This window comes from Podarcis vaucheri, assembly GCF_965113315.1.
Source record: "Podarcis vaucheri genome assembly, chromosome: 9".
In the NCBI taxonomy this organism is placed as follows: Eukaryota; Metazoa; Chordata; class Lepidosauria; order Squamata; family Lacertidae; genus Podarcis; species Podarcis vaucheri.
In genome coordinates this window covers 76,089,705-76,101,897 of record NC_138767.1, presented here as the reverse complement: position 1 = coordinate 76,101,897, position 12,193 = coordinate 76,089,705, and the positions used below count along the sequence as shown (strand labels likewise).

At 47.3% G+C, this 12,193-nt stretch overlaps 2 protein-coding genes across 4 annotated transcripts in view; both read right to left on the bottom strand.

Annotated features, from left to right (window-relative positions):
* CCDC33 (coiled-coil domain containing 33) overlaps positions 1–12,193 on the bottom strand; it is a 154,042-nt gene that overhangs the window by 26,374 nt on the left and 115,475 nt on the right. For all 3 annotated transcript variants that reach the window (XM_082237375.1, XM_082237374.1, XM_082237376.1), the window contains one exon: positions 10,415–10,465. In XM_082237375.1, coding sequence (XP_082093501.1) covers positions 10,415–10,465 — 51 coding nt within the window. The remainder of the gene's footprint in view (positions 1–10,414; positions 10,466–12,193) is intronic.
* The window catches only part of LOC309540538 (uncharacterized protein), a 135,431-nt gene that overhangs the window by 53,254 nt on the left and 69,984 nt on the right, over positions 1–12,193 (bottom strand). The window lies entirely within an intron of this gene.

Here is a 12,193-nt window from a genome sequence, read left to right as displayed (position 1 = left end):
TTACAGCAACAAAAACATTCAATACAGTGGTACCTCGGGTTACAGGCGCTTCTAACTCTTCTAACTCTAACTTCTAACAGACTCTGCTAACCCAGAAATAGTACTTTGGGTTAAGAACTTTGCTTCAGGATGAGAACAGAAATCGTGCGGCGGCGGCGGGCAGCAGCAGCAGGAAGCCCCATTAGCTAAAGTGGTACCTCAGGTTAAGAACAGTTTCAGGTTAAGAACGGACCTCCAGAACGAATTAAGTTCTTAACCCGAAATACCACTGTAATACCATAAAAAGCCATATAGAAAGTTCAAAACAAATATCAGTTAACCATGGCAGAGAGTCCTAGTCTTAATTGCCTGCTCAGGCCTGTTTTCAGTAAGCGTTTAAAAGTTGGCACAGAAGAACCTGCTGAATCTCTAGGGCAGGGGTCAGCAACCTTTTTCAGCCGTGGGCCGGTCCACCGTTCCTCAGACCATGTGGTGAAATATATATATATATATATATATATATATATATATATATATATATATATGCTTTCGTAGATTTTCACGGGTACAGGAATGCAGGTTTTGGTGTCTTCGGGTGTAGAGTTTGGGGCATCTGGATGATTTTTCTCTGGGGATGATTCTTAGCTGGATTTCTTCACTGATAGGAGAGGCTTTTATTTTGGATTTGGTGGTTTTTTCCAGATAGGTGGTGGGATCTGTTTTTATAGGTTGGTAGGTAGGGTCTTGGAGTAGATTTGATAGTTTTGCTTGGTAGTCCGATGTGTTCATCACAACAGTGGCGTTGCCTTTGTCTGCTGGGAGAATGATTATGTTGTTGTCTTTCCTCAGGTTGGTGAGTGCTTTCTGTTCTTCTTTGTGTAAATTGCTTCTGGGTGGTTTGCTGGAGCAGAGGATGTTGGTGACTTCAAGTCTGATTTTATTGGCTTCATCTGGGTCGATTTTGGTCAGGCTAGCTTCGACTCCGCATATGATGTTTTCCGTGGGGATGCGTCTCGGGGCGACTGCAAAGTTGAAACCTTTGGAGAGTACTTTGGTTTCAGTTGGGGTGAGGATCCTGTCTGATATGTTATGTACTGTTTGTTTCATGGGTTGTTGTGGAGGGTGGCTGGGTTTCTGGCGTTTCTCTAGTTTGTAGAGTTTGTTGGTGTGTCTGTCTGTCTTATGTGAGGTCTCAGTTTCAGCTCTCCAGACGGCTAGTTGTTCTGGAAAAAACCACCAAATCCAAAATAAAAGCCTCTCCTATCAGTGAAGAAATCCAGCTAAGAATCATCCCCAGAGAAAAATCATCCAGATGCCCCAAACTCTACGGTCTCCCCAAGATACACAAAGAAGGAACACCACTCAGACCAATAGTCAGATCCATAGGCTCACCTCTACAAAATCTCGCTAAATTTCTCGCTAAGCAACTTCAGCCCTATGCAGAATCCATCGCTTCACACGTTACTAACTCCTTCCAGTTCATAGAAACAATAAAGAAGCAATACCTACATCCCGATGACCTACTTGTGAGCTTCGATGTTGTATCTCTCTTCACTCAAGTGCCCATTAATGAAGCCTTGACAGCCATTCAAAACAAATACAACCCCCCCAAATACATCCTGGACCTGACCAACCACTGCCTAACCAACACGTACTTCATCCACAATGGACAAAGATACAAACAGATAGAAGGAGCACCTATGGGATCACCCCTCTCACCGGTCATCGCAAATTTGTACATGGAACACTTTGAAACCAATGCTTTAGACAAGTCAGAACACAAACCCAAACTTTGGCTCAGATATGTTGACGACACCTTTGTAATTTGGCCACACGGGAAAGAAAAACTAGATAGCTTCCTCACACATCTCAACAGCCTACACCCCAAAATACAATTCACTATGGAAATAGAAGACAACAACCAACTCCCCTTTCTTGACGTCCTAATCTACAAAAAACCTGATGGCTCCCTAGGACACACTATCTACCGGAAAAAAACACACACCAACCGCTACTTACATGCACAATCACACCACCACCCTGCACAAATAAACTCCGTAGCCAAGACTCTCATCTCCAGAACCAAACGCCTGGCTGACAAAGACCACTTGACAACTGAGTTACAGAATCTCTCAAATGTGTTAATCGCCAATGGATACCAGAAAAACAGGGTTACGAAGCTAATCCAAAAAGAAACACCCCCCAAAAACCAAGACACAGAAGAAAACAATGGCATGGCCCTCCTTCCTTATATCAAGGGCACTACAGACAAAATCAGCAAAATCCTCCATAAACACAATATCAAAACAGCCTTCTGCACCAACCAAAAAATAGCCAATATCCTCAGAAACCCAAAAGACAAAATCCAGCTGGAAAACCAAGGGGTCTATGAAATACCCTGCAAAGTCTGCCCAGCCACGTACATTGGACAAACAAACAGACGAATAAATGCACGTATCGCAGAACACAAGAATGCCGTCAAAAAAGAAGAAAAAACTTCCTCTCTTTTCCAACACATGAAAGAAACAGGACACGAAATTAATTTTGCAGATTCCAAATTGCTCTTTAACATGGAACATCACCACAAGAGAATAATCATGGAAGCCATCGAGATAGAGAAACACCCTCACAACATGAACAAGCGTGACGACACGTCCCGCCTGCCAGACATCTGGAAATTAGCCCTCCCCACAAAAACCGACACCAGAACCAGAGGCACACAGAACGCCGTCACCAATCAACCACACCAGACCCAAACCCAGACCCTCTCCACAGACATATTACAGACTCCATCCAGTAGCCAAACTATAGTGGCACCTCCGGATGCTGCACCCCCCTGCAATCCCTACACAGATCTGGCTGGCACAAAGCACAAAACCACAGCTCGCCCCTATACACGAAGCCAAGCCAGAGCACAACTAAATGCAGCACAGCCATCTTCTCAGAAAAACTCTTCACAAGCTCAAGAGGTCAAGACACGAAAGCTTTAGCAACTAATCTACACTTAATGACCCACCCAGTGGTATTCAGAATATCACTCATGAAATCACTCAAGATATCCCTCAAGTAATTAAGGAACAAAAGAAGAAAAGGCACACTAATCTAGGAACTTCCTCTCTGCCCAGAACGTTGGAGGCTATACACCACACCCCTCAACAGTATTTATAGGAACTCAAACACCAGATTCTGCTCTGTTCCAGTAACAAGAAGCCGAAAGCACCAGCCTGAAGATGACGAGTGAGACCTCGTCGAAACGTCGCACAGACACCCCGACTCTTACACGGGAAGACACCCGAAGACACCAAAACCTGCATTCCTGTACCCGTGAAAATCTACGAAAGCATATATATATATATATATATATATATATGAATTCCTATGCTCCACAAATAACGCAGAGATGCATTTTTAATAAAAGCACACAGTCTACTCATGTAAAAACACACTGATTCCCAGACCGTCCGTGGGCTGGATTTAGAAGGCAATTGGGCCGCATCCGGCCCCTGGGCTTTAGGTTGCCTACCCCTGACTTAGTGGCAGACAGTTCCACAAGACCGGGCCAATGACACTAAAGGCTCTATTGCTCATTGTTGTCAAACAAGCCTCACGACGCTCCTGCAAGTGATCTGAGTGATCAAGCTGGGGGTATAAGGGTTTAGGCAGTCCCTGGGGTATCCTGGACCTAAGTTGTTAAGGGCTTTGTAAATTAATACAAGGACCCTGAATGTGGCTTGGTAGCAGGTGGCTGGCAGTTTTGCGGCACTTTGGTCTGGCTGTGTGCTGATGGCAGTTGGCAGATGGCTGCCATCCCATCACCAGAATCTCAGGGAATTGTTGTGTTTTCCTCCCACTTTTCCTCCGAGGACTTTGAGGCAGCTTATATGGTTCTTTCCCCTCCCTCCTGCTCCCTCAACAGACCTGTGAGGTCGATCAGACAGAGAGATTGTGACTGCTGCAAGGTCACCCAGGCCTCTTCTTCACTATACCGCTAAGGCAGGATCCTACCACTTTATGAACAGGCATGGCTGGGAGCTGTAGTTTGAGGGTGCTGAGGGTTCTTTCCTGATTCCCATCACAGGGCTACAGTTCTCAAAGTGGTTTTACAGCAAATCACTCTTCACAGGGAAGCTGCATGAGGTGGGTAAATCCTTGCACCAACAGAACCAGAGACTTAAGTGCCACTTTGGATACAAGCAAATAGTAATAACAACAATAATTAATAATGTCATTTCAACCCAGCACTCACAGGAATCCATTTCTCCCTTTCTATGCTCTGCTTATCCATCCATTTATCAATCTATCATCCATCATCCATCAGTAGAAAGACACTTGATAATCTAGTTACTTTGGAACTCCCCGCCTATTGATATCAACCAGATGCCTTTGCTGTCCTCGTTTTGGTACCTGCTAAAAACACCCTTGTTTAGACCAGCCCATCCAGATGCTGAGAAAGTTGATGTGAATGAATTTTAATCTGTTTTAATATTTAGCTTTTCTATGTTTCAAAGAATTGTGTCAATTTTTTCTTGTTTTCTTGTTTTAACTTTTGTAAACCGTTTTGATGGTGTTTTTCTAAAAAAACAATCAAATAGTATATAAATATTATTAAATAAACAAACAAATAATCCTCAGTGTCATGCTAAATTAAACCAAATCCCCTTTGCTGTTACTGCAAATACAGCCCCTACAAGGAAGGGCATGTAACACTAATTCACACTAAACGAATGTGAAGGTAGACAGCAACAGACTTGCAGGGTGGGACAGGCTCTCACTATATATGACAAATCAGAGGGAAGCAACTACAGAGCTCAGCCAGATTTCCTCTCATGGAAGTACGTAGGATTGCAGCAGAAATGGTTTGTTCAGCCCCAGCCGCAAGAATCCCAAAGTCAAAGAAAGACTGTAAGGATTCTACTTCCTCCTCCTGCAGCCCCAAATACTCACTGTTGCAGAAAAGGGGCGGTAATACCGTGCCATCTGAGTGCTTTGGATGTGCCTCACGCCATCCCATGGGGGGCAGAAATAAAAAGATCCTCTGGCAGAGATCAGATTAACAGGCCTCTCCACTGGTTGCCAGGCACCTGTCACTCCAAACAGCAACCTCCAGAGGGACGGCACAAACTCCGGAACCGCAAAGCAAACAGGTGTGCTCACCTGTCCTCCCGGAAGAGGCTCCAAAGGGCTTTGCATCACATCTGCCGGCTCCATCGCCAACAGAGTCAACTGCTAATGGGACGCAATGCCAGCTGGACCCTAAACTGCATGAGGGCAAGCCACAACTCTCCTGTGGGCAGGGCAGGTGTTGGCACCTGATTGCAGAGGTGGCCTGCTGCCCAGCTCACACCAGAAGCTGCCGTTGCTACAACACAACTCCTTGTAGCAACCAGGGTGTCAAATCTCCTTTGCCACACACAGGGACACAAATGCAGCACCTGTTGAATGTTGGGGGGTTTTTTTGCACAGTTGTTAAAGGCGCAGGTGCCTTGGCAGAAAGCAGAAAGGACTACAGAAAGCAGAAAGGATGCAGGTTGCGCTGTGGGTTAAACCACAGAGCCTAGGGCTTGCAGATCAGAAGATTGGCAGATCAAATCCCCATGACAGGGTGAGCTCCCGTTTTTCGGTCCCTGCTCCTGCCAACCTAGCAGGCTCTTCTTATGTTCTTAAGTGCTTCTGGACAACTTTGAATAGGCATGGCTCCCTCCCCAAAGCATCCTGGGAGCTGCATTTGGTCCAGGGTGCTGAGAGTTGACGGGAGACTCCCTATTCCCTTCACAGAGCTACAATTCCCAGACTTCCCTGGGAAGAAGGAGGATTGCCAGTTAAACCACTTCGGTGGTACAGCAGGGCTTTGACTGTATGGTGGGGGCTGTGGCCCCTGACTGGCCTGGCCTCCATGGGTAGCAGAGCCCCATTGCAGTGGCGTAGCATGGGGGGTGCAGGGGGGGCCGGCCGCACCGGCCGCAACATCTGGGGGGGGGGCGCGCTCCATGGGTTAGGGGGCGCAAATTACTTGCCTTGCCCCGGGTGCTGACAACCCACGCTACGCCACTGCCCCATTGTGTTTCCCGACCCCTGCCAGCCGACCCCAAAAGCCAACTTTAGCTCTCTTTGTCCTTCTCTCTGACTCAGTGCCAGGCTCCTCTAGAGATGACAGAGAGAGGTATCAGTCCCTCACTCCCTGCTGCTTAGATGCTGAGCACCAGAGCCTTTTGCTGCCTCAGCACCTTTCTCTGCCATGCACTCCGCTTCTCATGTTTCAAAGGCTCAATTAGCTTCTGAGGCTTCTCAGCTTTTAAACGTCTCCCTCCGTGACCTTCCTGGGAACACCTCAGATCTCCTTGGGCATCAGCTTGGTCCCTCCTGGATCTGTCTATGGGGGAGAGATTTGGCACGGTTTGCATCGTCCGCTGTGTCTTCTTTCAGCAGCCAAAACGACCTTGTGCTGGTGATCCGCTGCTTTCATTTCCCCTGTAAAGTTGCATGTGTCGAATTTGGGAAGGAACGTTGGGCGCTGCCTTCCTCCGAATCAGGACATTTGTCTGTCTTGCTCAGTGCTGGCCACTTTGTCGGGCAGTGCAGCAAAGGCTCTCGGGGGTTTCAGTCTTGCAGGCGTCTCTCTCAGCCCAACCTGGAGATGCCATTACAGTGGTACCTCAGGTTATATACGCTTCAGGTTACATACGCTTCAGGTTACAGACTCCACTAACCCAGAAATAGTACGTCTGGTTAAGAACTTTACCTCAGGATGAGAACAGGAATTGTGCGCCAGCGGCGCGGTGGCAGCGTGAGGCCCCATTAGCTAAAGTGACGCTTCAGGTTAAGAACAATTTCAGGTTAAGAATGGACCTCTGGAACGAATTAAGTACCAATGTAGTGGAGACTGAACATGTGCAGAACATGCTCTGCAACTGAGCTATGGTGCTTCTTGGGGAAGCGACAGCCTTCAAGACATGTTTTGTTTTTTATTTATTTGAGGCATTTCTATCCAAGACGCTCAAGGCGATGTGCATGCTTCTCCCCATTTCCTCACGGAGTCCCTGCAACAACCCTGTGAGGTAAGCTAGGCTGAGAGGCATTGGCTTGCCCAAAGTCACACCCAGTGTGCTTTAAGGCTGTGATGGACAGCCGAGCCAGACCTGAGTCTGAAGAAGAAGAAGAAGAAGAAGAAGAAGAAGAAGAAGAAGAAGAAGAAGAAGAAGAGTTTGGATTTGATATCCCGCTTTATCACTACCCGAAGGAGTCTCAAAGCGGCTAACATTCTCCTTTCCCTTCCTCCCCCACAACAAACACTCTGTGAGGTGAGTGGGGCTGAGAGACTTCACAGAAGTGTGACTGGCCCAAGGTCACCCAGCAGCTGCATGTGGAGGAGCGGAGACGCGAACCCGGTTCACCAGATTACGAGTCTACCGCTCTTAACCACTACACCACACTGGTAATGCAGCCCCTCAGAAATCCCCCCAAGAGGGCTGGAGCCTCTCTCCGATTGGCTACCAAGACAGCCAGCCAGAGGGGGGTGGAGCCACTGGCAGAGGAAGAGGAGTGTGTGTGGGGGGGGGAGCGCATCACCCCCAGCAGTGTGATCCCGGCAGGGTGCCATCGTGGCTGCCCCCCCGCCTGCGTTTGGGCACCATGCCCCTGCAGGCGGCGCCCCCCGCCCCCAGGATGCGTACCAGCCCCACTCCTGCCTGCTCTCCACCCCCCCCCGGTGCCGGAGTGTGAAGCTCCGCCACTGGGTGGGTGCAGGCGGGCACTTTCCTGCCACATGCTTTAGACCGGGGTCAGCAACCTTTTTCAGCCGTGGGCCGGTCCACCGTCCCTCAGACCTTGTGGGGGGCCGGACTTTTTTTGGGGGGGGGGAATGAACGAATTCCAATGCCCCACAAATAACTCAGAGGTGCTTTTTAAATAAAAGCACACATTCTACTCATGTTAAAACACCAGGCAGGCCCCACAAATAACCCAGAGATGCATTTTAAATAAAAGGACACATTCTACTCATGTAAAAACACGCTGATTCCCAGACCGTCTGCGAGCCAGATTGAGAAGGCGATTGGGCCGCATCCGGCCCCCGGGCCTTAAATTGCCTACCCCTGCTTTAGACCCAACCAGTTATATTTCCTCTGCTATCTATTTCATTTATTTACTGCATTTATATCCCACCTTTTCCTCCACGGAGCTCAAGGTGGCATACATGGTTCTCCCACCTCCTCACTGAATCCCACAACAATCCTGTGAGGTAGGCCAGGCTGAAGGGCAAGGGGGACCAGCCCCTGAGGTCGCAGCCAGTGCGCTTCCTGGTGGAGCGGGGACTCGAACCCTGGTCTCTCTCAGCTCATAGTCCATCACTCTGTCCATGACACCACCCCTGGCTCTCGGCTAGATTTAATAGGTCAAGTGGGACCAATTAAGGTCAAGGGGGCACACTGCTGGGTGCAGAATTTAGGCCCTTGACCGGACCCTCAGAGACAGGGCACAGAGGAGAGAGACAGAGGCAGAGATATACCGTATTTTTTGCTCTATAAGACTCACTTTTTCCCTCCTAAAAAGTAAGGGGAAATGTGTGTGCGTCTTATGGAGCGAATGCAGGCTGCGCAGCTATCCCAGAAGCCAGAACAGCAAGAGGGATCGCTGCTTTCGCTGCGCAGCGATCCCTCTTGCTCTTCTGGCTTCTGGGATTCAGAATATTTTTTTTCTTGTTTTCCTCCTCCAAAAACTAGGTGCGTCTTGTGGTCTGGTGCGTCTTATGGAGCGAAAAATACAGTACTTTGCTGCTCCTCAACTCTGTCATCCTGTCAGCTGGGGACCTGCTCCTTCACCCTGTTTGCGCATTGTAAGATTTCACAGAAATGTACTTTAGTCTCACAAAGTACGGGAAGAGTACTTCACGCAGACAACAGCCAGTGGTGGTGCCGTGGTTAGAGTGTCAGACTAGGCCCTGGGAGACCAGAGTTCGAATCCCCGCCCTCTCAGCCATTAAGCTCTTTGGGTGTGATATTGGGGGCCAGTCACTTGCTCTCATCCTAACCTACCTAGCGGGTCTACTGTGAGGGTACAATTAGGAGGAGAACCACGTATTGCACCCTGAGTTCCTTGGAGGAAAAAGTGAGACATAAATGTAATATATAAATAATTAGTAAGTACTTTAAGCCTGCACATATTCAGTTTTACATGCTTCGCAAAATAATTTTTTAAAGGGTGGGGCAGAAAGGGGTCAAGCATCTGGGGGGGAAGAATTTGGTAATCCCACCTGTCATTGAACCCAATGTGTTTTAACTATACAACTGCAATTTTGGCTTTAGGTATGATCACTGGAATGTAACCCCTGTGAGTGTTGTGGGCTTACTGTAATAAGTCAGTAAATATGGACAAGCCAAAGTTACAGTGGTGCCTTGCAAGACGAAAAGAATCCATTCTGTGATTCTCTTCATCTAGCGTTTTTTTCGTCTTGCGAAGCAAGCCCATTGAAGGATTAGCGGATTAGCGCTATTAGCGCTATTAGCAGCTTTTAGCGGCTTATCTGCTGATCGGATCAGCTGATAAGCGACTTAGCGGCTTAGAAAAAGGGGGGGGGGGAGGAAAAAAAACCAGCAGGAACTCGCAAGACATTGTCGCCTTGCGAAGCAAGCCCATAGGAAATTCGTTTTGCGAAGCACCTCCAAAACGGAAAACCCTTTTGTCTAGCGAGTTTTCCGTCTTGCAAGGCATTCGTCTTGCGGGGCACCACTGTATTATAATTTTTTAGTGAAGTAACTCCAAAAACACTCGCAAAAAAGAAGCAGCAAATCTGTATCTTTGTTAAGGATTTGCTTCACCTCAGCCAAACAGACAAGTGGGGATGGGGCCATAGATGTTTAATGCTTAAAACCCTAAAGAATTAGCATCATTAGTGATCAGTGACAAAGCAAGAGAGTGGCTTCCTCTTTGAGCCTTGTATGACCCTTGGAGCAGGGACCTGTCCGTCTATGCTTCCATCGCTGGAATTGGCACTGCTACAGGGGCCACACAATACCCTTTCTGCAGCGCCTGTACTTAGGAACTCCCTGACAATTGATATCAAGCAGGTTGCCTTTGCTGTGCTCTTTTGGGTGCTTGCTTAAAAACAGATGTATAGAATGGGGAGGTAACTTTAATCTGTTTCGTATTTTAACTTTTGTATGTTGTAACACACAATTTTATTGATTTTCTTGTTTTGTCTTTTTGTAAGCTGCTTTTTCTTTTATTTATTTATTTTTTACAACCAAGCTGTGTATAAATCTTATGAAATAATAAACTAAAATATATTGATGGTGCAGCAGAAAACAGAGAGCAGCATTGATACCCTGAGAGGTGGCCTGGCCAAACAGCAGTGTAGACAGCCAAGGGGACACATCCCTCAAGAGCGAACCATGCTTTTGATCATGAAATCAGACAACACGGTGTCTTGAGCCACACTCACCTCTTTTAGGTCAATCAAGGAGCTCTTGTGTTCAGGAGCAATGAAGGAACTCTGGAAAACACAATATAGTTTCCCCTATTATTTTCCTCCAAGGACAATCATCACAGAAGAAAATGGTTATAAAATCAAATCCACTGAACGTGGTGTGGATATGAAGAATGCAGGACTGGGGCATCCGGGTTCTGAACAGATATTGCTCCTGGTTCTCCAAGAATGCCCTGCTGGCCACATGACCTGGAAGCTTTTCGCCGGCTCCCTCGGCCAATAAAGCGAGATGAGCGCCACAACCCCAGAGTCGTCCGCAACTGGATCTAATGGTCAGGGGTCCCTTTACCTTTACCTAGCATCTCATCAGGCAGGTCTCTGACTTTTTTCTCCAAGGAGGCTTCTCCCACACTCTGCTTGCAGCTGCTCCATTTTATCGAACCACTGTCTCTGTCTGCTGTTGATCCAGTTTGTCAAGCCGACTGGCCTTGCTGCTCCATTTGTTCCTGGCTTTGCTGCTGGACCATCAATCTGAACTGCTCTAGAGGTATACCTGTTCCTCCCTTCACCTTGACTCAGGTACACAGGTCTTCCTCTGGGAAAAATGAATCCCACTTTTGACACCAGTGTTGCACGCCACCACAATCTATGAGTGAAGTGAGATTCCTGGTGTTCCAGGCATTTACCCAGAGTTCAGTTTCCTTGGAATGAGGGACAGTGGAGACTGCTATGTCTTTAGGATATATGGTTTATTAACACATATATACAGCCTGAGTCTATGATAGAGGGGCTCCCAGCATTAACCCCGCAAGAAGGTCTCGCTTCTCCCATAGCCACAGCCTTGGATTCAAGCAGAAATCAAGCATGCATCTCCCACTCAGGCTTCTGCCTGCTTCTAGCTCTCTTTCACACACCTCTGGCCCTTTTCCTTCTCACCAACAGCCAGGTGAGGGAAGGGTGAGGATGATAAGTTCCTTATTAATGACTACAAGAAAGTTAAAAGCATTGCATTTCCTGCCAGCCTGAGGTTTATTTAGATTCTAAATATATATATTCCCACAGCTTCCTTTCCCTTTAGTAATTCTGTATGTCTTTCATATGCTAGCAAAGAGAAATTTCCCCGTATGATCTCCCTCTTTTCCTCTCTCTCATTCACCATATATATATATTTGTTCAGTGTTTCCTCCTGCACACTTATTTATTTATTTTACAAATTGCTTGGGGGGTCTTTGATGCCTGTGACGAGCTTCAGATGTTGGAATCTATTAATCTTGCCATGTCTGCAAAGAAACTGTTTTGCATGATCTCATGGGCCCAGCTGCAAACCTTCCAACCCCCACCAAAAAACACCAGGGACTACATTTCAAAGGGTGCATTTCAAAGGGTAAATGCAGACAATGGGATTCAGGGGCAGGTTTGCCCCTTTAACATGCCCAAATTTTCTATTCCAGACAGGGCGAAAAGGAGGCACCTGTTATGTACTGAGTTGAATAGGATCCAAACTGAAGCAGTCTGATTGGTCCTAGAACAATAGGATCCAAATTGCAGCAGTCTGATTGGTCCTAGAGCAATAGGATTCAGAATGCAGCAGTCTGATTGGTCCTAGAACAATGCAGCAGTATGATTGGTTGGCAGGATCCACCCAATCATGCTCCAGAGATAAGTGAATCCACAACCTGATTGGCTTACAGTAGAATTCCAGAATTAGCCAATCATGTGCAGCCCATTGTGTAAATAATGTATATAAAGCAGATACTTTGAGGGGACTTTCATTCATTCCTCCTCACCACTATG